The sequence below is a fragment of the Lampetra fluviatilis genome, chromosome 42 (genome assembly GCF_964198595.1).
Source record: "Lampetra fluviatilis chromosome 42, kcLamFluv1.1, whole genome shotgun sequence".
Lineage (NCBI taxonomy): Eukaryota > Metazoa > Chordata > Hyperoartia > Petromyzontiformes > Petromyzontidae > Lampetra > Lampetra fluviatilis.
Genome location: NC_136316.1, coordinates 7,494,044 through 7,521,070, shown reverse-complemented (window position 1 = coordinate 7,521,070; position 27,027 = coordinate 7,494,044). Strand labels below are relative to the sequence as shown.

At 46.1% G+C, this 27,027-nt stretch overlaps 1 protein-coding gene across 1 annotated transcript; it reads left to right on the top strand.

Annotated features, from left to right (window-relative positions):
* The first annotated feature begins 1,305 nt into the window (after positions 1-1,305).
* Positions 1,306-26,773, top strand: BASP1 (brain abundant membrane attached signal protein 1). Its single transcript, XM_078875760.1, has 2 exons — positions 1,306-1,463; positions 17,716-26,773. The coding sequence occupies exon 2, from the start codon at positions 17,734-17,736 to the stop codon at positions 18,400-18,402; it is 669 nt and encodes a 222-aa protein (XP_078731886.1). The 5' UTR covers positions 1,306-1,463; positions 17,716-17,733; the 3' UTR covers positions 18,403-26,773.
* Positions 26,774-27,027: the final 254 nt, after the last annotated feature.

Below are 27,027 nucleotides of genomic sequence, written 5' to 3'. Positions count from 1 at the left end.
TTAACCCACTTCCCAATGTGGTATCGACTGCAAACTTGGTATACTTATGTCATACTGATGACAATACTATATTCCAGAGGTGGGACAAAGTCATTGTTATGCAAGTCCAAGTCGAGTCGCAAGTCATCAAATTCATGACTCGAGTCTGACTCGAGTCCAAGTCACATGACTCGAGTCCACATCTCATAGGTGGGACAAAGTCATTGTTATGCAAGTCCAAGTCGAGTCGCAAGTCATCAAATTCATGACTCGAGTCTGACTCGAGTCCAAGTCACATGACTCGAGTCCACACCTCTGCTATATTCTATCATGTTTCGGCTTGGGTCTAATTGTCCACGTTGGCTGTAAATCACCACGGTCCCTTACGTTATGGCAAGCTTCGGGGCCACTTCTTGGAGTCGTGGAGTTCTATCATTACTAGTACGGTGCATTTCATTAAAGCGTGTTTAAAAAAAGTTTTTAAAATATACATTATTCAACGGTTTTACTTAACTTGATTCCTCTGTCGTAGTCAAATCTTGTCATCAAAATTTCGTCCTACTTCGATTTAAAGCTTTCGTGACTGCAGGGATTCATCTTCTTGGGTCTTTCGGTAAAGTCACGTAGAAGGGAAGTAATAAAATAATAAAAATAAAACATAATAAAATAATTCTCACGACGTTTCGACCTGGTCTTCACCTGAGGACGGCTGCTTGTGTTGTGGTCGAAACGTCGTGAGAATTATTTTATTATGTTTTATTTGTATTATTGTATTACTTCCCTTCTACGTGACTTTACCGAAAGAACCAAGAAGATTCGTCCTACTTCCCGTTGTCCAAGCAATTCCACATTTTGCACACCTATTCAGATCCGGTGACAACGCATGCCCGTATCAAAATCGACATCAATCAATCAATCAATTCGCTACTTTAAAGCAATTTACATTGTGTATGGACGCCCCGTTATTATTTATTTATTTGTGTGTCGGTCAAAAACGCCGCGGTCCCTAAACTGTGGAATCGTCGCGCACAAACCGCAGGCGCCATTGACGAACTCCTCAAAGACCGCGAGTTAAACGAAGTTGTCGATAAAATCGTCGTCGTCGTCGTTTTTAAACGAATTTATTATTCAACGTACAAAGTGAAGCGTGTTAACCACCGGGTGGCACTGTTGCATTGGGCACGGCAACTCAAGCGCGAATACAATAACAAAATCCTCTGCTGCTGCACCACCACCACCCACCCCCTATCGTTTCCTCCCTCACGTCCCCCTCCCTCCCTCACGCTTTGCTTTATTTATTTTAAATCTCACGCCCCGTAGATTTTTTTTTGCTTCTTCTTCCACCGAACCTCCTCCTCCCCCCCTCTCTCTCTTCGTTCTCGAGCCATTTTGAGAATTGCAGCTCTTGCCCTGCTGCCATCGTCGGGCGAGAGGAGAGGCAGCGAGAGACAAGAAGACTCTGCGAGCGCTTTCTGTGTTACAAGGTACGCAAAGGACGATCCGCTAAGCACGCAATTTTAACACGGTTATTCTTACCGCCAGAATGTTGATTTTGCTCGCGAAGCACACGTTTTAGCAAGCGTATTGTGTGTGTGTTTTAAGGCAGAGGAGGAGGTGGGGGGAGATTATATGCGTGCGTTGTGCTTTTTCTACAGCGGTCTTTTTGCGCTAATTAAATAAAAAAATATCGCCCCATTGTTTTATTGTGGTCGGTGATTATTTTACGGCGAATTGCTCTTTGCAAGGCTTATTGCCTTCTTAGCGACTGTTGTTGGTTTTTTAATATGTAACAGAAAATGCAATGGTTAGCGAATTAAGATGAGGAACGCGAGAAGGTTACTGGCAGGATTTTTCGAAAATTAAACGAGGCGGGTTTTTTTTTGCAGTAACCAAGCGAGATACAGCAGACGGGGCTTGTGGATATAATTCACACGCAGCTCATGTCTCCTTACATTTTATTTTATTTCTTACCGGGTTTTTTTCTGCTTTACCAATCCGTGTCCACCACCGTTGCATGTCCCTTTGGCCATAATTTATTTGTCTCATTTTTATCGGCGTTTTATTATCGACGTGATAAAAAGGTTAATTCATTAATATTTTCCTTCCAGCCATTTTATGTGCACCGTTGTCACTAAATGGGTTGGATATTTCTCGATGCTACGGTCTGTTATATGTCTGGAGACAACATTTAAATCCGAGATGCCACATTTATGTCGTCCATTTGAGCCATCTCATTCGCCTGTTTGTGCAGTAATTTTCCAGTTAAACCAAAGAGTATATGTATACGTTTTTTTTGTGGTGTTTCACCCCATGACATTTACGCACATTTGTTAATGCATTTAGACGATTTTTTCTATATTTCTCCTTTATTTCATTAGCTGAAATATTTGTTTTTATCTTTGCAATGTGCTTTGGGAACCAGAGAAGACACGTACCCAGTATGCTTTTATTTGCCTGAAATTTCAGATGTTTTTTTTATATTGACTCCTATATTGTATTTGTCAATTTAACTTAACGCTACCTGTAAAATCATGATTTGATATGGTATGCAAATTACAGAAAATCATAATCTAACATATACAAATAATAAAATCTAATAGATGGCTACAGCTTTGGGGGAGGTTTTCATCTATCAGTGGATTGATCCTTGCTGATGATGTGGAATCATAGCAAATGTTTATCTAAAAATATTAAGGTGATTAAAATGCTCCATTGGTGAATGCACATGTATTTCTTAACACAGCAATATTTGCACGTGGTAAAATATCTAAAACAACACATGCGTGCTTGCATGTGTGATTTCAGAAATATCCAAGGAGACTAATATGATCTAATGATGTGCTAACTGGTGGATGGCACAATGGCGGAGAGACCGATGTTTGATGTGTTCATACTGATTAGCAGAGGAAATGCATTGAACATTAGATTATCAAGTCCTTGCACAATTAGGGGCTGGAAAAAATCATCCCTCTAATCTGTAATTAGCGTTCCAGGATTAGCAACACATATAGCGTAATTATCATCCAGAATTTTCATAGAAGGTATTTAGCAAAATTTCCCAAAGCCTCTCCTTATACCGCACATGCAGTTAATGCAATGGGTTTCACAATATGTTTTGTAAAATAACATCATTTAACTAATATTTTTTTTTGCTGAACATTCCAGCAAGCTGGCCTTGTCTGTGAAATTATATTTCACTTTCACCTGCATCAGCGAGCCATTGCTACATCTCTCTTCACGTGAGAAATATCAATGTTCCATACGTACAAGTATTCCGTATTTGATGGTTTATTATTTATCAAGCCCAGTTTTTTTCCATTCGTCTGCAGCTCCCTGTGACTGAAATGTGTGGGGAGGTCTACGTTTAGCAGTGGATTGATGAAGTGCTGTACATTACACGAGATAATATTTATTTATTTCTGTAATCTCAGTCTTTGGTATCAATATTTTTTACCCAAGCGTGAGTGTCCTCTATTCATCATTAAAACGCCGTGCTACCCAGAGTCCATCACAATTGCAGTCACATTGAGTAACATTGTACCTGTAGAAAAATTGGCTCGATCATTAAAGCCACTCTACCAAGCGGTGCCCCCCCCCCCAATTGCTCTCACGGAGAGAACAGAAGACCCACGATGGGCGTGGTCGCCTCCTTTTGCCAAAGCAATGCCGTCGCATGGTCGCTAGCAGCGTGGGCTGTACTGACGGGGGGCTGCATTGACTGGCGACGTGCATTGTGCCAATGAGGGGCATGCGTCCAAATCTTTCACTGTGGCTCCGCACAGTGGAAAACATTGGCAGGCGAAATGATAGATTTAGCGACAACAAAAAGTTCCAGAGCCTACTCGGCGCATTTTGCTTATCGTCTGCTGATGGTTTCGGCAGTAAACCTATTTTGACATTTGGATTATGCCATTATGGTATTAGGCACGACAGCAGAGAGGCAATTCTTTTTTTCCACGTTCAATTGTTAAATTTGATGTCGGTGCAAAAAATAAATAATTGACCCGTTATGGCTACCGAGGCTAGTCGGGTTATTTATTTGCAAGAGATTTTTCATTAATTCATTCATTTCTCGCCGCATTCATTCATTTATCAGTGCATTCAATGTAAGATGTTGGTTTAATGAGCTGTGCACGGAGCGCAGTGCGGCACGTGATGGGAATAGTTATTGCTGTACGCCTACGCCTCGCAAGCAGAGGCAGTGTGACAAAAATATATAAATATATTTCGAAAAAAACAATCCTTGCATTGAAATGCACAGCGATAGCAAATGGCAGTGTTGCAAGCTTTCCATGTCGGGGATCGGTGTCAGAAAAACCCATAAGACCGTTTCATCCACTCGGACCATGAAATATAACAATGGCAATAATGTCAAGCTGCAGCCGGAATACGTAATTTAATCCGTGTCTATTCAGGAAAGCCTCACAGTTTGTAGACTCGTTTTTTTTGTTTGTTCAGGAAGGGTCCATCTTGGGATGTTTGGTGCGATTTAGTATTCAGTATTTTATGCATGCTGGAGGAAATCGGAGAGCCAGAAGAAAACCCCATGCATACCAGAGAAGGATACTTAAACTCCACTTACACATCACCTGTCAGAGACCCGTTTGCTGTGCAGTAACGTACAAACACGCAATTGCAGTGCAGGCAGCCTCGTGCAAATTCTATCTCCATTTGATCCACCCACTCCTCGGAATCGCTATATTAAAGGCGTGCATTATCATAATTACTTTTCATTCTTAAAAAAACAGTCTTGTGCCAATTGCAAGGGTCGCAAACGAGTTGAGATTCGGTGATGCCCTTGCAAGGGTAACTATGCACCTGGCAAAATGAGTTCAAATCCAAGCCACGACTAACATCAGTGGCAAGTGATATCTGGAACTGGTCTTGCTTCCCACCCCCCACCACCACTAGCACTGACCACGGTGGTACTGTTTGGTTAAACATATCCCCATTAACCCAGGTGTGGGGGAGGCCCTTAAGCAAAATGCTGAATATTAATTTATTATTAATTCAATGCACTCTTTTCACTAAAAATCGAAACGGATCGGAGGTTTTACAAGATGTGCGTGCCGTTAGCCGATTGCTCAGCTGGCCAAGCACAGGGGTGTCAAGTTAGCTTGGATTCATTTCCTCGCAGTCTCTGATTTAAAATCGTTAATTTTAATTCCCTGGAAAATGCCCTGATGAACCCCCGTCTGCTGTAATGTATTTATGCTATGGGTTTCCCATGTCCAAGGTTAGGAGTCCTTTAAAAAAAATATATGAAAGCCAGATGACTAAAAAAATAATCTGCGTGGTCCAGGGGTCAGCTGATATCCTGGGTTCAAATCTGAGCAGTTGCCAATGATTAACCCGGCCCAGTCACAAAAGCAATCCTTATGTAAACTTTGGTTTTTCCAATTTTATTTTGCTAAATTACATTTCTGAGCGGTACAAATATTGGTTTTGACGGTCACGAGCCAGTCTGGGAAAGTGCAACCGCTGTCACTTGCATTTAAAAAAGGATTCTTGATGGATTTTTGGGAAGTCCCACGAATGAGATCTTCCGCAGTCATTACTTGGCGATTTCCAAATGGATTCTTCATCCCCTCCTGATATGATTCCAATAGCACAATTGTAATACAATTGTGGGGGAGGGAAAGACAAATATGATCGTTTTCTTCTCGGATCATCAATTTTGATACACGTGTGCGCCAGGAGAAGAGGATATTGTGTACATTTCTCAGGAACTGTCGTAAAGTTTCCGGCCGTGCCATAAATTCAACAACTCTATAATTGGACGGGAAAATAATCGAGTCGGTAATTGTTCACTGTGACAAGACAGGCAAGGGTCGGGTGCCGTGAACAGAAGAAGCAGAAAAACCTACGGTCAAGCTGCAATTCGTCAACATTTTTCTTTTGGCGAGATAACAAACGAAAAATTTCAGGACCGTGGTAACGCCCTCTGGCCCCTGCTGGCGCCCTAGCAGCGTTTTGATTACACCTATTGATTTTTAGCTGAGCGCATCTGCGTTGCCGTGACGACGGGGGCCCAGCCGAGGCCGACTGATGTCATCGGGCAGCGCTAACGACGGCCAAAATGTCACGCCCTCGCTCGCCTCCGCTGACGTTCCCTCCGCTCGCCCCGTCGACCGTCGCCACTCGCAAACGGCCGAGCGCGTTTCTGCTCAGAATCTTGAGAACCCGGGCGGTCGGCAACCTATTTTGGTGGTCCTGCTGCACCGTCGGCATCGTCCGCTGCTGGATGGAGGCCACACGCCACCAGCGCCCCCCCCCCCCCGAGCCGTCGACGTCTTTCGTGGTCACGCGATGCAACGATCCACCCGAGCGCCTGCACAGAGCTGCTGATCTCATTGCTCCATCTCTGTGGTGGACGGCCTGCCAGCCGTCATCTCTTGAGATGTGGTTTGCCCAAGCCCACTCGCGAGTAAATGTGATGCCTAATCTGCATCTTTTCTAATCTGTTTCCTTACCCGTCTCAATTCCAAGCATGTATCTCTCCATGCTTCTGAGCACACTTTCGAGCTTTAAATCAATTTTTTTAGATCAGTCTCCGTGTTTCTGCACCAGCTGAGGGAAATTCCACGTTACCTTGGCAGGGGTTGCTTCATCCTCACTGTTGTTTAACGGTCTCTAAAGTTTTGATTTAAAGTTTTCGTGACTGCAGGGATTCATCTTCTTGGTTCTTTCGGTAAAGTCGGAAAGACAGCATCTGAATGATTCAGACGCTGTCTTTCCGACAGACCTGTTCTTCACCTGAGGACGGCTGCTTGCGTTGTGGCCGAAACGTCGTGAGAATTGTATTTTATGTTTTATTTTTATTATTTCCCTTCTACGTGACTTTTCCGAAAGAACCAAGAAGATGGGTCCCTAAAGTGTTACGTTTTTTTTTATCAACCCTGGAGGGACAATGGGCCGAGTTGACGCCTGCCTCTGATTTGAACTTGCTCAAAGGAGCTAGCCTGAAGGGCAATGTTTGATCAACTGAGGAATAAAGTACATTTGTGTGAGAATGCAAGGTTTTACAACAAAGAATGTTTTGTCCGCAGTGTGAGTGCCAGACCTGGTGTCCTGTCGCTCTCTGTGGGTTTCAAGCCGTGCCGCGCGGCACTGTTGAGGTAGCCACGCGGATTAAGGGGATAATGATGGCCATGCCGGAGCAATGCGTTGGCATGGCTGAGTCTCTGGGCTCTCGGATATGGCCAGCCACCCGTGATGTGACCGGGATCTCTAGTGCAGTGAGTTTGATGGTGTCAGAGCGGTCGCCAATGACTGCACAAAAGAGCATAATTTTTTTCCTCTAATTTCAGCTCTGTATTATCTCAACCTCGTCACCTCTGCATTGGAAAACAGATTATTTATACACAACGTGCTGCTGTTATGTGGCTGGCGATGCTGAAAATGTTAGCTTGCGTTGCTGTTGCATTTTAAGTAATTCCCCCCCCCCCCATCCCTTGTAATCCAGTTTTCATGGGGCGATGCACGGACTCCAGGATTACAATCGATTTATGCTCACGGTGCATGAGCATGTGGCAATTAGAGCATTAATAATTTATGAAAATGATATGTAAATCTAATCTGATGTAAATTTATAAGAGCGCCTTGGCTCAAAACGCTTGACTTTGCTTAAAACACGATGACAGAATGGAACGATATGCTAATGTTAGACTGAGACTGACGGAGCAAACGAGACGTTGAAACGAGGCAATTTCAGAGCTGCTCCTTGATTCGGTGTGTGACCGTGGATCGTGACAAGTCCTCGGAATCGCCGGAGAAGTGAAACGTTAAAAGGTTAAAAACATCCACAAGATGATGGGTTGGGTAGTCGCAGTTGCCTGATTTGGTTTTGCGCATGATCGTGTGTGATCAGACGCAATCGTCTTGACTCGAGATACAAGTTGATTGTTAGTTGATGAAAGTAATCGCCGGGTTTGGTTGATTGGATTTGAATAAAATAAAAATAATGTCATCTGCGTTTGCGGCCAACTTGGTAGGTCCACCGCACCCACATGTCGGACATGCCACCGAAAATATGTCGGAGGGGGGGGGACACTTGGTCCCCGCAGCAAAACGAAGAACGCATGCTCCCTTGTGTTCTCAGGGCTTAGAGCAGCAGACACGCGCATAGCCAACAGATGCTATTGTAGTTACACACTCTCTACCAACGCCGTAATTGCTTCAAGCTGGCATCGTTGCCCTGCTCACGGAGATTTAACGGCGCGCTTAGGAAGCAAATCGACGCTCGTAACGTTCCAAAAACTGCAACGTGTAAATTTTTTCTGAAGCAGTTTTGTTGTTGTTTGACCATCGCCAAATATTGCTATGGAAGCCACTTGCCACCGAAGGAATGCATTCCTAGCAACGTGTTTTACGAGCTCACAAGTGCTGTGCCCATAGATTATTTATCTTCGGTTGAGTAAATAGTTCAACAAAGCCAGGCGGGCAATCACTGCCGTCTCTCCCCACCCCTGTTGCTGAGATTTTGCAAACAATGACACACGAGAGCCACACCAATCTGTGCGCGTGTACAGCTTCATTAGTCTGCAACTGACTTGCACGGAATGTTCTAGGTCGGCCCTCCTGTTTCTCCTGCTGAGACGCCGATTGTTGATGAAACCCAGCCGGGGGTTGCTTGTACTGCACCAGCGCGACAGATAAGATGCACCCATCCCCCCCTGCCCACCAGAATGCTGTGTGGGCCCGATGGCTTTTGCAAACAATGTTATTCATTATTTATTTGCGTGCACAAATAAATGTGGCACGAGACGAGCATGGGAAGGATGTTGGTGTTTGCGTTGTTTTTCTGCGTGGTTTTGCGCATGGGCACGAAAAGCGGCTCCGTCCGATGTGTTTACGGATTGCGCCGCATGTGTTGTTCGCTCCCCGTGCTGGGATCTTCTTCAGGAACCGACTTGGGAAGCTACTTGTGCTCGATTGACGAAGCTGATGAATCCGCATCGCATGGCGAACGGCAGCAGCCAGCGACGCCATAGCCGAGTCTAGAAATGTGCAGCCGCCATGAACTCCGCTTATGAAGAAGCACGTGGAGAAAAATGCCAGATATCGTGCCGATAACTGCAGCCAGAAATCACATCAGAGAGCTGTCCAGCTTTATTCTTCTGAAAGCAGAACAAGTAGAATCGGAACGTGCTGTGAAATAATGTCACTCGTCAAATCCGTCTTTCCTCTATTGGAGGCTTGACTTGTTTCCCTGTAGTTTGGTCGATGATTGTTGGTGTAATTTTACGAAGCTATTCGTGCACAGCTCACCGCCAATACCCAAGGCACCCGCTTCCTTCTGGTGATAATGGTACAAGTGATGTACTGTAATCAGTAAAAAATGTCAAAGTATGTTTTGCAGCATTGAGCATGTGGTGGTACTCTTGTGTGGTCAGCCCTGAGACATTAGTGGAGATTCCACATTCCTATGGCGGGCGCCAGTCCACCACCTAAGCCTGTTGTTCACCAAGCAGTACCGATTTGATCAACTCCTGAGAAATTCTGGAATGAGTTGATCCAAAATACAGTATGGACCTGAGCTTGCTAAATTACAGTTATGAGTCGAAGTGCCATGGATGGAATGCCACGAGGCCAGATAGTGAGAAGTTTAAAAACAGGAGTTATGGAAGGGTTTTTAGATGTGCCCTGATAAACATAATCACCCCCTGTGTAAACAGAAACCAGTTCTCGCATTACACGATTTTATATACAACAAATGTTTTACTGAAGTGTTTTTTGGTTGTTATGCCTTCGTGTTCATGGTGGCTTTTCTCTGGTTTCCTCCCCCGCAAAGCCTATTGCTCATACGTGTTTTTCTGGGGGGGGGGGTGAGTTTGCTGCAACAAATAGTAAAGCTAGTCTTAATCGGAGATGTTTAGACACGTCGGTATAAACTAATGCCACCATGTGTACTTAGGACGAGAGTTGTCAACGTCTGAGAATACAATGGGGAAAAATGTACACGAATTCACGTGGACTGCGGTGCACAGATTTTAAATTTGGTCATCCATAACACATTCTCTTTTCACGCGAAGTGTATTTGATCTTGGAAGCTGAGCAGGTTTATCCTGGTAAGTACTCAGATGGGAACCTACCTGGGAATACCGGCTGTTGTTTACTTGGGCTACAGGGTGGCCAGGATATAGCAGTGCATGAAATTAATTATTGAACCCATCTGTGCAGCGCTTTGAGTCATCTCACCTTGGAGGCATGGGTGGTCTATGGTTAATCCAGTTTCCTCTTACATTCCATACACTCAAGTAAATCGATTTAGCCAAACATCACAATGAAGGCCCTCTTCTGAAAATTAGCCATTAGACTTGTGAATGAATCATCAGGAGTCATGAGTCACGAAAACTCATTGGGACCTTTTCTGGGTAAATAGAGGACATTGTGATGGTATGAGGGGGGAGTCGTGGTGCAATGGCAAGCACATACAACCCAGTAACTCGATATCAATTCATAACCACAGCTACCATCAGCGGTAAGTGGATCTCTAAACTAGTCCTGTATCCCGTCCCTCTCTTTATCAACCCTCCCCTAACAAGTGCGGTGAAGTATGGTCCAATAATCTCCCACGGCATGCGGATCCTTTCATCCAGAGTAAATTGACAAAGGCCTCAAGGTTAAACTGTTATTGTGTTCAACACAAGAGGAGTTTGTAAAAAACAGTGGAACCCAACATTAAGTTGATGCAGCTTGTTTTTATATATCGTGCAGTCATCCTTTATGCGTTCAATATGTTTTAAAAAAACACATTGGCCGTGACTCATTGTCAGCTGTTTTGGTCATGCGGAAATCCCAACTAATTGAGGTGCATTCCACCCTATTTTTGGAATAAACAGCGAAAATGGTTACACATTAATGTCGCCCCCACTTCGATAAAAAAAACCCCAGTGGCATAGTTTTTTTTCAGCTCCCCGTCCTCGCAAACAGCAGCATGTTTTGGGTTTCATCTCCCGCTGTTTTTCAGACCTTTTGTCTCATCACGGGAGAGCGTCTGCGTTTGGTTATATGAGCTCCAGGAATTCACTTGGGATTCCTGAGTGAGCATTGCGTGGTGAGGCCATTTTTTTCTTGTTTTCCCAACCAAAGTTGAAAGTGCAGTAGCTCTCTTTGCTGTCTTGTCTGTAACGTGGCGGGGTCACGATAACCCAATGCGAATAGAACTCTAGCGTCAAGTCGTGTTGCTGTTGGCTACTAACAGTGGAGAAAGCCACATTCATGAACGCATTGACCAAACCAAAAGGGACTATTTGCAAATATGCAAGCATGGTTTTTGCCATCGCCGCTTCCGTGCTGATAATTATATACTTCCGAGGACCATTGCATGTTGGAAAGCGTAACTGATGTTTTTTGGGATTATAAGATACTTCACAAAGTAAGACTTGCCCCAAACAATGGTATCATTTTTTTGAAACGTGTTTTTACAATCCAGAGAAAACGGTCGTTATTGAGAATTGGTCTTCCGGCAGATGATTTTGAATGTGCTGCTTTAAAATGGGGAAATGGATGAGCAGACAATGGTTTCCTTTCATATCTTGTCTCCACATAACGGTATTTTTTTACACAACCCAGCGGCGGTCCCCCACCACATTATGGTAGTCCATAATTTCAGCAGAAATGATTCAATACAAGAAAACCTAGGCTCGTTTTGTCACGCAGTTTCTCATCAGCAAAGTCCGGCTCTGTTGACTCGATGCTGGTGAACGGCCAGATGCTATAAGCCAAGGGTACTCCTCAAGATACGTCTCCTAGTGAACATGGGAGGTTAGTCTTCCAGAGGACAATGTGCCATTTTCTGGATTTCTTTAAAATGCAGCGGTGGAAAAGGTGCATTTTATAATCTGAAATTTGCAGTAATCCACGCGTATGCATGATTTTTTTTTCCTGCCTTTTCCAGTAATTTATTGCTTCTCTGGCGGCAGACCTCTGTTAATCATTCATACCCCACCCCCAATCCCCTCTCCCCAATGGCAGGGAGTGCGTGGGCTGTGTCACAAGACCCCCGGCATGCGTTTATGTGCACACTGTCTCACTTATCGCATGAGTCATGTAGTAGAGTTTACTCAAAGTAATAGCGTAAAATAATAAAAACCAAAAATAGGATAACTTTTTTATCGGGCTTCAATCGAGCAGTAGAGTTCCTGAGTTCATGTCGAATGTGTTTGTTTTAATTGGCAATATTTTGTTATTTTATGATTTGAGCTAAAATGGGTGTTCACTCTCTTCAAAACAGACATGGGGCAGTGACAACGGTGGTGGAAATTCGGCATTTCTATGGCAGGGGCCAAGACGCTGTGTCTGGTTAATTGATGTTGATTTCCCACAAAGTGGTACCAATTTTTATTGGCCACGGTGAGACGAAAAGTGCGGAGGTTTTTCAACGGTTTTACCTGATTCCTCTGTTTGTCGTGGTCAAATCTTGTAATCAAAATTTCGTCTACTTCCCGTTGTCCAATCAATTCCACGTTTTCCACGCGTATTCAGATCTGGTGACAATGCATGCCTGTACCAAAATCGGCATCAATCAATTAATTCGCAATTTACATTTTATATGGACGCCTTATTATTTATATATATTTGTGTCGGTCAGAAACAGCGGTCCCTAAACTGTGGAATCGGCTCGCACAAGAAGCAGGCGCCGCGTGTATCTCAGGCGCCGTTGACGAACTTCTCAAAGACCGCGAGTTAAACGAAGTTGTTAATAAAACCGTTGTTTACAAAAAAACTTTTTTAAACGAGTTTATTGTGATTCCAGGTCTCCTTTGAAAAATGAACTTGTATGCTCAATGTGCTGCCACCTGGTCACGAATGAAGATTACTACTTATTTACATATAATATTTGAAGCTAGCTGAAGATAAATCAAGTATTATAGTGTGCCAACACTGCCGAGATTGCGAGTCTATGTCTGGGCATCACTCAGGATTAAACCAGTAGATGTAATGATTAATCGATTCAAATGGACTGCTATGCTCATGCATGCATCGTGAGCGTAAGATTTTATCATCTTTATTACTGCAAATGTTCCTTGAGGTGTTTGGTCAGAATGAACAATAAATAGTACGAACGAAAAGGGAGCGAAACATTGCTGATTGTGCGGGCAGTGTAAGCTAAATAGCACCGATGAGATGCGCAGGACAAACGATGATGCCGTGCAGACACATCGCAGATGTGACGGCATAAACGGTGCGAGCGGGACGGTACAGATTCGACGGGCAGTTCAAGGGACATTAAAAACGACGGTACAGGTCAGGCATTACAGATGAGTAAATGGAGTACGAATGATGCTTAACCGCACAGCGGATAGAGTGGGTACAGACAAGACAGGATGGATCCAACAGAAAAATTAGACCGATTTTGAGATGACGCACCAACTTCGTAGTTGGTGCATGGTGAAGACGAGACCGACGGCACAGTCAAGAGAGACGATACCAGCAAGGCAAACTTAATTATATCCTCAAATATTCTTGGTTCTTTGGGTAAAGTCATGTAGAAGGGAAATAAAAAAAATAAAACAATAAAGCTTTAAACAGAAATGTATCCTAAACTGTAACTATCGCCGTGAATTGAGACGGTTCAATGAATCGCCTGGGTCGAAGGATGACGAATATTTAAAAACTGGGGTTTAAAGTTTAGTGATGTTATAGTTTCAGCCTGGGTACCAGCACAAAAACCGAATAACAAACTGAAGCATTTCACAAAAATGTGTTTAGCTGACTCCCCTGCCTCTACCACAGCACTATCTGTGCTGCACCCAGCAATACGTTTGTGGTTTTCAAAAACATTTTTCTAAAGTTAATATGCGCATCTGAAATCATCGTCAGCCCACAGTCTCCCTCTCCACTGTCGCAGGAAGCTTCTCCACTCTCGAGTGGATCACGCGCGGTGCTGCGATGTCACAGTTTTTATCTCGTTTCTTCTGTACGTGAGCCACTCCAATAGGCTCCATCTCCTCGGTGGACACCTCGCACTGCCATTCCATCGCTAGTCCCGTCCATTGACCAATCGTACCTTCAGTGGACGTGTCCGACCAAAGCCCACTCGCTTGGCTTAAAAATCAACACGATGTCTCTGCGTTGTTTGCTATATGGTAGCCTAGGGGCCTTTAGGTCCAATTATGTTCTAGTTTGAATCATAAATGCTTCTGATTATTGCCCTTTACATTTCAACGTTTATTTCCCAGCAGAATTGATTTAAGTTGGCAAGTTCTGGACCGGTTTTCTTTTTTGAGCTTGAGCATAGTCAGACCTGCTTTATATGGGTCAAGCTTACATTGAGTTCATTAAAGAGCTGCATGTCCACATGGTAGGACTGAATGTGCGTCTTACAGTCAAACGTTACGTGTCTGACTCGCTGGTGGAATGAGGCAAGTGCGCATATGTTAAAAGGTTGTATATGTGAACATCTATAGAAAATGACAGTTACAAAGGGCACAAAAACTGAACCGCTTGTGAACGGTTAATTGGTCAGGTCGGATATGCGATGTTAGAATATGCGACATTGTGCTGCCAAACATACATTTAAATGTTAACCTTTTAAGAGATACATTTTTGGAAGATAGATTAATTTTTGAAACGAGAGATTTATTTACGCGCATTGAGTTGGTGATTTTTACACCCAGCGAATGTTTGCTCATCTTGTCCAGTAGCAGAGGCGGCGGCAGCAGCGATGGGCGATCCGATCTCGGCCATTCACCCACCCACCTGCCATAAGAATTGTGCGAGGGCGCTGGGTGTTTTCATTGGGGTTCCAAGGTTCGATCGGTGGAACTTGAATCTTATCGCCCCTCTGGAATTGTGTACACGAGATGGGAGGCAGTGTGCAACTCCTCGGTGCGTCAATCGCCGCCTTTGTGTGATACAAAAGAAGCATATGCATGATCGGGGTTCGTATCTGTCACGTGGGCCCAATCAATCGTGGGTGTTAACTGTCTATTGAAGTCGGGCCGGAATTGATCGGCATAGATCACCGTGCAAATGTTTTCCTGTCAAACATAAAACAAAGCCATAATTGTGAGACTCTCTGGGTCGATGACACCCCGTGGCATGGGCTCTCATTATGGAGACGTGTGGGCCTTTCACTCACTTGTTTACATATTCGGAGCGCAAGGGTTTTATGTGGTAATTGTTAAACCAACGCTACCAGTGCAGCTTCCACCACTGTCATCTCCATCATCATCACCATCACCACCACGATCACTCAGAACGTCTCTCATTGTCGCCACGATAAGTCGCCACCATGACCATCGCCATCACCACTATCACTCGCCACATTCATCATCATCATCACCATGACCATCACCACTATCACTCGCCACATTCATCACCATGACCATCACCACTATCACTCGCCACATTCATCATCATCACCATGACCATAGTGTTCATCGCCATTTAAAAACCATAATTGTCGCTTTCATTGCCATCGTTACCACAAGCATTACGACCGCCGACCTACTACTACTACCACCACCTTCGTCAGCTTCACAACTGTCACCACCTGCATTGTTTTTCCAGCACCAAAAATAAGTGATCGGCAATCCATTATAATGATTGAAAAAGCATCATCACCATCACTTTGCATTATATCATAGTTCATTTCCAATTCCCGGGTATGGTGGTGATTCATGCCTCGGTAATCTTGTGACTTGGGAGGTGGGGTTAGTGGATCATGGATAGATGGAGTCAAGATGTGGTTCAGCTGCTAACTCTGCTGGGCAGCAACGTGCTTGTAACAGGCAGTACATGAAATAGTTTGGTGACAGACTATCTGTGTAGAGTTTGAGTGCGTGGGGTTTTCCAGCTTCTGTAACCGCGCTTGACATGTTCGATCTTAAGAGTAGGGGGACCTCCTTCATCCTGCTTGTTTTGCATTTCATCCAGCTATGGATTGATCCTGGCTGATGATGGTGATTGTTTTTTACTGGTAGGAACCTCCTGGTTTCACCAGCCCACAGGGGATTATTGTGTCCGTCCATCGTGCATCCAAAAATGGGAGGGGTGGGGCTGGTTGGAGAGGGGAGGGTGGGGAGGGGCTGGGTGGGGAGGGGCTGGGTGGGGCTGGTTGGGGAGGGTGGGGCTGGTTGGGGAGGGTAGGGAGGGGCTGGGTGGGGAGGGTAGGGAGGGGCTGGGCGGGGAGGGTGGGGAGGGGTGGGGCTGGGTGGGGAGGGGCTGGTCACCCCTTGGTGCCCTTATAAAACTCAACGTTTAACCTACTCACGCCGGCTTGTGCTCACCCTCACAGTCGGGCATATTTGCGGAATACACCACGCCGCCGTTGACCCTGGCCATTGACCGAGCAACCCAACGTTCCTACCAGCTCCCTCCGCAGGAATGTGTTTGATGTGGCTCAAGTCTCCGAGTGCTGAACCAGCGCCACTGGGATCTTCGGTTTGAATTTGGATTCAAGTGGCGTGTGATGAGACCGGGTTCTCTCACGTAGCAAGTCGATGGCCCAACCTCCAATGAATACGCAAAACTAAATAATTTGAATTTATTACCATTAAACTAATCATCAGTAGCAAATCACCGAATGTTGAGTCCCCTTTTGCCGATTAAATAATTGCCGTTGCTTTTTTATATTTACGTGTAAATGTGTAATTACATTTATTTTGTAGAGCTTGCTGTTTCTGAGCAAAGATCATTTTCATGTTAAATTATTATAAAAATGATGGTTGTCATGAACAAGATTATCATCATTGTCAGTGGTAAAAAGAAATGGCTGAACGTTAATTTAGTTGTTGCAGGCAATAAAAAAAATATTTTAAAAATGTAAATTATTATGATTATTGTCAGTAGTAAATCACCGATATTTGAGTCTGCGGTTGCTTAATTTTTACTCTAATTATCATCATGAACCATGCTGGATGAAGGGGTCACCACACCGACACCATCCCTCAAAGTCCTGCCATGTCACAAACTCTCTCTTATTGCTCCATCTCCGTAGCCAAATACTCTCAATGCACGTTGATTCTAAGTGTGGAGGGAAAAACCGGAGGACCCGGAGAAAAATCCACGTGACCACGGGGGGGGGGGGGAGAGAGACATGCAAACTCCGAATATGCAGCAGGCGTCAGGTTCGTGATGGAACCCACATGTATACCAGGCGAGGGAGTTAGCATCTCACCACCACGGCGAGTTCCGTGCTCCAGGGCATCCTCTCTCTCCATTGGATGCCACTTCATCGTTAGTCTCGGCAATCAGCTATCATCATCCCTTCTAGCCATGTGTCCTGCCAAGCCCTTTTACTTATTTCAATTGTCTATATGACGTCTCTAATTTTGTATTTGTTTTCTGATCCGTGTTCCAATTTGTATCTCTCGGTGCAAATCCAAGCATGCGCTATGCCAATGTTTCTTTGTGCGCTTTGTTCAGCTTCTATTGAATTGTCGTTGTCATTGTCCATTATTAGATTTTTCCATTTTTTTATTAGGCCTTGTTTTGTGAGAGCTTGGATCAGTGCTTCAATTTATAATGAGTCAAGTGCCACCAGCATGATTATATAGTTAAATTCTATTTGTTTGCATGTTTCTTTGAACAGTAATTGGTTGTTATCGTACGTTGCAAACCTTTTGAGCATTCGTTTTGCACGATAAACCCTTCGAGATGCGGCGCAACACGTGAAGCGCATCGTTGTTGAGTCTGCCCTTGTGGAGAGAGCGCTGACATCACGGCGCTACCGGTGAACTCACCATCGCCTTGCCGCTGTGCCCACTGCCCCCCCCCCCCCCGCAGACCGGCATCGTCGGCACCATGGGCGGCAAGCTGAGCAAGAAGAAAAAGGGCTACGACGTGAGCGAGGCCAAGGACAAGGAGGGCGAGAAGAGCGGCGAGGAGAGCAAGACGGAAGCGCAGGAGAGCAAGGAGGACGGAAAGACGTCCGACGGCGCCGCTTCGCCCGCCGAAGACGGCGTCAAGAATTCCCCGGGCGCCGACAAGGCCGACGACAAAGCGGCCGCCGACGCCAAACCCGACGAGCAGAAGCCGAAGGCCGAGGAGGGGGCCGCGGCGGCGAGCGGCAAAGAGGAGGCCAAGGGAGAGGAGAAGAAGAAGGAGGAGCCGAAAGGAGCCGAGGCCGACTCCGGAGCCGCCGGAGAGGGCGGCTCGGCGAAGCCGCCGAACCCCCCGACGGTGGTGACGTCGCCGGCCACGCCGGCCAAGGAGTCGGCGACGGAGGCGGTAGCGGCGCAGGCGGAGAGCCCGGGCAAGGCTGGAGAGGGCAAGGCGGCCGCCGACGGGAAGGGCAAGGCGGCGAGCGACAGCAAAGCGGATCCTCCGGCGGCCGGGGTGGCCGCTCCGGAAATCAAGGCGGTCGCCGATGCCAAACCGGCAGCGTCAGAGAAACAAGGGGCATCCGAAAATGCGGTGGAGGGCATCGAGCTGACAGTGAACGCAGAACAAACTGTTGCTACCAATGAGTAATTGATGAGATTCCGGTGTTTGTTATTACAGCCGTTGTTGGTTTATTTTGTTTTGTTTGTATTATTAATTCTCCCTTTACTTTTGTATTCATTCTGTTTTAGGTTGTTTTTTTCATCTCACCATTGGCCAATTTGTGGGTGTACGAAGGGACGGGGGGTTAATTGCTGTAGTTAAAGGCACAGGAAGTAAGTGTAGGTCATAGTGGTAAAGAGTGCATACCGATGCACAGTGATGGTGGTTATTAAACTATTTTATCATTTAAATAAACACACACAAATCAAAATCTTAAAGCTTGCATTCCACTTTGGAAAAAAGAGTAACCAGTTTTTTTAAAATCACACTAAATATAACATCCTGCATGCAATGACAACGTTTTGTATTTAGGAGAGGACAGAAAATGCCATGACAAAATTTAAGAAACCCATCCCATAAAATAGTGATAAGTAATTTATGATTGGCTCTTGCACTGACATTCAAATTTGTATTCGATTATCGGAATATACAATACCGTTTAATCAACTAAGTATAGACATTTTTTTAATGCCATATTTTTTTGGGCACAATTACCAACTTTTAAACCGTGCAATAGTATATAATCCAAGCACATTTTACCTTGAATACGATTTTGATAAAGACCGATGCAAACTTTTTTGCATACTTTTACAATCGACTTACCCAGCGTATTCAACAACGAAATGCATACATTTAGTTTTTCACCCAAAATGGCCAATTTTGAGAACCCAAAAATTTTGAGACGAAAAAAAATAGCCACACTCATTTCCACAAAGATCTTAAAGTTCACATTTTTTGTTAATTCCCTTTTTTTTTAAAGCATCATTGCATGACTCATAAAAACACTAACCATTCCCAATGTGACTTAATTTTTTAAACTTTGTGCGTGCGCGAGTGCATCGTTCCATTTATTTAATTTGAAGGCTCATTTAAGGTTAATATATTTGAATGTACGAGTAATTTGGGCAAGTTTTTCTTTTTGTTGCACAGCCTGGTGGGTTTTTTTCTAGCTTACTTTTTTTACGTGACCATCTTCACCACTTTAAGTTTGTTCCCAAACGACCCCTGTGCCTCAAAGCACAGCTCATTGTTGTCACAAACGGAGGGGGGAGGAGACGCAGAAGTTTAAACAAACAAAACACAGCACAGGGCCTATGATGCAGTGACCATATTTGGACATTTAATTTCAAAGCCATAGGGAGACCGGCGCGTGCATGTGCGCTGGCTTCCCAGTGTTACAACAACAACAATCAAAACCAATTTCTAGGAAGATAATTTTACAGTGTTAAAACAAAAAAAATGCATAGGCCACTGGGCTGTAGGCTGATAATGAAAATAGTTCGGACAAATAATCTCAATCAAAAAGGTCCACAAATAAAATTTGGCTGAGATTCCAAAACCAAGAAACGAGTTGCCATTGTAGAGGCCTGCAGAACATAATTCACGCAGGCCACATTTGCAGCCAGGCGTGTGTTTCCCTCCTGAGGCAGCATCGATTTGCAAGGTCGCAGCGGCTTGTTTCCGGCAAGCCACAAAAAAACACAGGTGGTCTTTAAAGAAATGCAAGTACAGTAATCCGATTGCATGCCCGCGGGGAGAAGTTTAACTCTACCTTGCTGCAAACGAAGCTTGTTTGATTACATTATCCTTAAGTTATAGGACACTAGGTCCTTTAAGAGTGAAATAGCCGCAGGCCTTGCCGGTGTGAGAATGCTTCGAATCCGATTCCGAGGGCTTCAACCCTGGCACGAGATGGGGGGGGGGGGGGGCGTGGGGTGTCAAATTAGACCGGGGATGGTGGTGGATGGGACCGGTTCTGGGGTATGATTTTTTTGCCATTTAGACGTTGCGCATTTCCGCACGTGGGAAAGCCCGAAGCGGCGACAACGTCAGCCGGGCTCTATGGCCCCGTTGTCCAATCGATTGGTGCTTGCGTTTGACCCATCCACGGGAGGGGGGGGGGGGTTGTGCGAAGTTTTGGCCGTTGCATTTGTGCGAGCGAGCGTGGATCGATCGGCGAAGCGTTTCGACGATCGACTTTGTGGGATTATTAGGGGGGCAGCGGCAATTAGGGGGGGGGGTGATGGTGGTGAGTGAGAGGAGAAAGAGGGGGTGAGTGGATGCCCTTTTACGGTCTTATTGGCTTTTTGTGTGGCTGGTGGCCCCGACGGAGGCAGGGCGACAGGGCCCGAGGCGTGACAGCCACCTCCGATCTGAACACAGGGTTAAAGGTCTTTTGTGCGTCACTTTGGGAGCCCTCGGTACTGTATAATTAAACCGGGGTTGAGCTCCCGTTCCAGTAACACCGGTGGCACACACAGCCCGGGTTGGCCTTGGCAGGCGGCGGGTTGGAGTGACATTTGTAAGGGGGGGCAGCACTTTAGCTTTGCAGCCGAGTGTTTGTTTTACAGCAACGAGCCGAGATGGAGGAGGAAACACCGCTTTGCTCGGGCTGCCCGTGTTAGTCTTTGACGCAGACCCCAATCACGCGGCCGATTTCGGCCAATCAGCCAGCTTTAAAAAAAAAAACTCCCGGTAGGATTATTAGTTTGAAATCTTTGACTAACCGAGTCCTCTGTGTGTGTATACAGTGTATATAAATATATATGCTGTATATACGCGTTAGTGTACGTACATGTGTGTGTGCGCGTGTGTGTGTATGTATGCGCGCGTGTTTGCTTGTGTTTGCATCGCTGACTAAAACCAAACGGTCCAATGCTTAGAGCAAGACGTGTTAATTAGCGCCCCCCCCTCCACTAATTAATCCAGACTCCCCGAGTGGCGTGGGGTAACACGCCCCCCCCCCCCCCCCCAGGGTTTCTCAAAGCTCAAGTCAAAGCCTCTGCCGCTCCTCCACGTTTGCCCAACGTTCGCAGAGAGTCCGCCGCTGGCAAAGCGCACGCGGGTCGCGACGGCAAACGTGAAGGATCCGTACGCGGGTTTCAACGAACTTGTTGACTTAATGTCGAACTTGTAACGAAACAACTCGAGTGTGCGTGAGGGCTGGGTGTGGGGGGTGGTGGTGGTGTTAACCTTGACAAAGACCGGGAGCAGGTTTGTAGTGGTTGGTGCACTGCGCTACGAGTCCGGTGACCCGAGTTCGATTCGTATTCAAGGCCAACACCGGTGACGATTATCTGAACCCATCCTGGGCCTCATCCCCTAGGTCGACTCGGCCTTACATGAGTACCTGGTGCGGTGTGTAAACATCGCCACTGGGAGAGAAAGGCGGTCGGGCGCGGTGCTGGCCACCCACCCCCTCGTGTACCGTGTCGGCCTTCATAGGTGCTCGCTAACAGCACTTGCCCCAACAGAAGGCTATACGGGGGGGCTCTTTGTCTTATCTTTGTTAACCTTGAGAGGTCGGCACTCGGGAAAGGCGTGGGAGGCCTGCGGTTGGGGTCGTGTGGCTCCGATTGGGGTCATCTGTGGCCGTGTCCTTCGGTGAATGTGCGGGCCGTGGGGTGGAAGTTCCTCCCCAGGCGCGCCATGTGACCGCGTGGGCTCCGGAGGGGAGAGTGGGCGGCGGGTTCGGCTGAGCTAGAAAAACGCGGTAATTGTAACACATTTAGTAAGTGGTTGTTAATTACTCCAAAGCTTTGGGGGGGTTGTGAAACAATTATTGGCCCGAATGGCTTTTTGGTGTGAAAGGATTAATTAGTCATCGCCCTTACAGCAATGGATTAGCATTGGTTCTATTCTGGTCCTGTTATAATGGTTACTTTAAGCTTCAGTTAAATACCAGCACTTTCAGGAACTCAATTGGGGCTGGATTTTAGTGGGGACCATGAGTCTTCGGACACATCTGCCATGGTTCGTGAACCCACCTCTCTGGGCTCCCACGGTCTCGGCCTCGATGCTTTCCCACTCCCGGCCGTGATGAACGCGTGGCCACACTGGGGTACACAACAGCCCCCCTCTCCCCGTTCGTTCTGATCAGGTCTCTTCTGACGTTAACTGATCTGTTCAGAACTAACTATATGATCCTTATGGCGGTACCCCGGGGAAGAAAAGAATACAAAATGGCCGAGCCAATTATTAATGTTATTTCTGGGACACTATTTTTCCCAGGGGTGTACTTACCTCCGCGACTGGGGTACCAATCATTCCGAAATCAGTGCTACTCCGCGATTTCGAAACGCAGCGAGGACGATTGTGCTGAAACTCTGAATGCTCGTGGTATGTACCGTAGTGGTGCATCGTGTACAGCTCGTCGAGATGAGTCGATTGCCGCATCGCCGACCATCAGAGGCTAAAAACGACTGCACCACGGACAGTGCGAGAGCCGGGGTACAGCCATAAGGTTAATATATCGCTTACTTGGCCTCAAGGAAAGCCCTGCGCCATCCTGGTTCTCGCCCAAAAACTTCCTCCCCTGCCACATGATACTTGGAGAGAGCATGGCCGGAGACATGACATCAGAGGGGAACCGATGGCTACACTCACTCGGTTCTGAGTATCTTCTGTCACGAACACATGGTTCGTATGCGTGGTAGCTTGATCTGATCCCGTGACCAAAGTGGTGGGCATTTATTTAGGACAAGTCTCCTCGGTGGAAATGCGGCCGTTGGAAATCGTCCCGCTGCAGCGTTCCCGTCCGCAGTGCCGCGACGCCGTCGCCCGTCGTAGATAAATCCGCCATGAATTGTAGCGAGGATTTTGTGTGAGGCGGGGGGGGTGGAGGGATCGGAAGGCGTTTTGCCGACGTTCATACGGACGGACGCGGTGCGGTTAAGCAACTCCCGCTGGTTCCTGCAAATTTTTTCTTTTTTTTTTAGAATGTAAACCGCGAAATTATTGTCACGGATGTTACTCCAAAAAAAAAATAGATTTTAACACAAGGCTAACTTCCGCCCGTAATCATCTCTTGGGCTCGTAGAGCCTCGGCGTGCTATCTCGTGGGGGAAAGGAAACTTGTGGGATATTGTAAAGTCTATTTTTTTGAAAAGTATCCAAGGCAGAGGCGTGCGTAGGGGAGAGCTAGGGGCTATTCGGAGTCCGCTTAGCGGCTTGGCCGGTGGGTTTCCAACACAAACACCCGTCTTGCTTTCCGCATGGTCGGCTTTTTAGTGAAACTGTGTGTCTGTGATTTACGCTTACATGTGAGAGTAAAGAAGAAAAAAAAATCACTTTAAACGCTGTTTCTCCGTCGGCATGGCCACAGCCTCCGTCCGGCCAGATCGCTCGCGGCGGTTTTACTGAACGCAAAGCGCAATCGGATATTGCGAACATCGGAGAGCCGTTAAAATGCACCGGCGATACAAATGTCCGGGAGGAATCGATCTGCGTGGCGCGGCTTCGTTTGATTTATTGTTACTTTAAAATCATCGTTTGGCGGGTGAAGATCCTGGAGAATTCCAAAATTACTCATGGCAGTCGAGCCAATCTCTCTTTTGGAAACCAATCGCACGTGCGGGATATTGCTCTCGAGTTTTGCTTTTGCTCAGCAAAACGATCGTTAATGCCCAGCCTTGGCGGTGTTTCCCGTGCTGCTGATTTTGATTGGATTTTGGCCAAATTATTTCGAATGCACCCCGTCTTGGAAGCTTTGGGTGGGTGACCACCAGGTGCGAGGGCTGAGAGGTGCCATGAGACAGTCGAGCACATGAGCGTGGGTCCACAGATTGATATGCTTCACTCAATGAATTTAGTCTGTGGATTTAACCTCTCCGTGCAGCTCCGAGTGTGACACCCTCTCTGAGTGGGGCTTTTTCTCCGGGTTTTCCAAATTTCCTGCACTCACGAAGCCCAACACTTGGACATGCAATTGGCCCAAACATCCAAATACAGCAGGATCCTCCTGAAAAATAGTCCCTGAGACTCGGTGTGGCTTCCCTGAGTAAATCATGGGCATTCTTGTTACCATTTCGGGAAATTCTACGACCTCGAGTATCCTGGCGTGTGATTGGCCGATGTTGGTTCTTCGGTGATGCAGACGATAGATGCAGCCTTTTGCTTTGCAAGCTTGCACCCCATTCCAAGGAGATTTTCGAGAGCTTGGGGGGGGGGGGAGGTGGCCGATTTGCTTGTTGCTTTCCAAACCGCCGAGTTTCACAATGAATTGAAAGAGCCGTAACGTGTTGGCGATCTTTGAGCCAGTGTGACAGTGTTAATCTGTAGCTTAACAAAATGGACATGGAACCATATGAACACGAAGGGGATACTATTCTACCAAGAAAGAAACGCGCGCATTCGTTATGTTCGCGTTTTGAGATGTTACGCAATCAGTATTTTCTTTTTCACACCTAGATTAATTAACATTCTAAACCATGGCGCAGGTTATTTTTCCGTTAAGAAAGTTTATACAGCAGTCATTTTCCATCGGCTGACTTTTTTTCCCCATCTTAGAGACACTTTCCACCGAATAGAGGCTAAATAGGACCACCACAAATCATCCGATTCAATTGTGCGACAAATAAGTCCATTTCAGTTTGCCGAATTATATTACGGCCCGGATAAAAGCGGCAGTATTATCTATTCAGAAGCAACGGTTACATTTTTATTTTCCGAAAATAAAAAATTAAAATCCTTTTAAAAAACGTGAAACGTAGCGATTGACGGCAATCGTGTTGAGTCGGCTTGCCACCAAAATACATGAACAGCGCTGTGTAAAATCCCGCTGAACAGCAGGGCCTTTTTTTGTTTGTTAAAAAGCTTGAGCAGCGGGGAAACGTGGTCATGAACACCGAAGCCGCAGTGACAGTATTTGCGAGCATTCCTCGCACTCCACGCCGGCTTTAAAGGGGTTGTCGCGTGCATTTGGATCGAGATGATTTTTTTTACCAGCAAACTTTTACTGCCGCCCCTAGCTGTTCTGTAAAATATTCGAGACTCCCCGGGTGTTTCTTATACTCCTGGTGTCAAATCCCACTTCACAGGCCACTGATGAACAGATTTAGGGTTGGTTCCCGGCTACGAGTGCCGCCCGGTTCGAAAAGCTTTCAGAAATCTAAGTGGGGTTTAAACAAAAAAAGGAGGCTAAATATTCGTGCACAGCGTGGAGAGACACTGACACACGTACACGCAGAGGCACGTAGACACGTGGTGACACAGACGCACACTGACAGACACAAGGGCAGAAACGTTCGAGCACACACCCAGCACGCTTGAGACTCGCACGCGGATATAGCCACACACACATAAACACGGAGATGCACAGATACATGCAGACAAACACAAGTTCGTGCATTGCTTCATGGTTCACACACAGCACACACACACAAACACATTCGAAAAAGGAGCATAAGAAACAATGTTTTCGATGTTTTCGTTTAAACATTTTCCACAATTCCTGCACAGAATGTCTTACAAGAAAATAAGCCCGAATCCCGACGGATTGCAAACCACGTTTGAATGGAATCCAGCGTGAAATGCCAACCACTCGTGGTGATACCGTAAGCCTGGCTTGTTGTTTCTGAGACCCGATATGCGTTTGTAAAGTGGGGAGGGGGGGGGGATTAGACACCGACCGAGCATGTGGTTCTCTCCGCTGCTGGCCTGCTCTACCGCTCGCCGATTTCCACTTGGAATCGATTTGGCAGTGCGCTGGTTTGTCATTCGGCGCTTCTCCATGCCCGGTTCATGGAGTGAGCCTTGCGTACTTGCGGCGAGACACCCGTGTAAAGCGCGTAGCGGGGGCGACGGAAACTGACAATGATAACATTGTGTTCCGTCTTGTTGTTTATAAAAACATCTTAAATGGTGGCGGTGGTGGTGGAGTGAATTGAAGATGCGCGCTGCACGGGAGAATTGTACGATGATTTTGTTGGAGAAATTTCGATTTTCTGGAGGCTTTGTTGTGCAGGGTGTGTCGGGACGCAGCTCTCGGGAGAACTTGACATGTACGCCGCGTTTGTCGATGCTCGAACGATGCGGCGGAAATCCAAAACCTTGCCACCTGCTATAACGTAAATGTCCTTACAGAAAGTGAACAACGCGTTTGAGTTTCAAAAAAGATCTTAAAACTAATGCCAATTCATCACAATTAACCCCTAACCACAGCCAATGGTTAGAATGTGTCCTCTAGGATTTGTAGTAAAGACATTTCAAACTCCAATGAAATGTTTTCCTCTGCGATAACATTTTTGCTTTTATTTTTTTCGACCGCCTTTCAGTGTTTTCAACGATTCTCATTTGACCCGAAAGACAGCTCACTTGTGCCATACAGCCTCGCTTGCGTGCCATACCATGTTCTGCTTGGGCTCAGAAAAGTTCCCGTTTTTGAGCTTTACTATGGGTAGTTTTGAATGCGTTACGTGAGAAACAGTATCACATTACTCCTTGTACCATCAGACCACTTTGAAGTTCGGTGTGATTTTTTTCGGTCTGATGTAGCAACAATAAAAAAAGGTTAAATGGTTCTTGTTGTGCTCGTTTTTTGTTAATTGAAAGTGTGCTCGAGTTTGATTTGGGGCGTCGCGGTGGCGAGATGTTAACCACCTCGCCTGGTATACAGGCGGTCGTGGGTTTGATCCCGGCCCCTGACGCCTGCTGTATATTTGGAGTTTGGTGTGTTTCTCCCCGTTGTCACGCGGATTTTTCTCCGGGTCCTCCAATTCTTCTTTCCATATTTAGAAACATGAGTTTAGAGTATTTGGCTGCTGTAAATTTCCA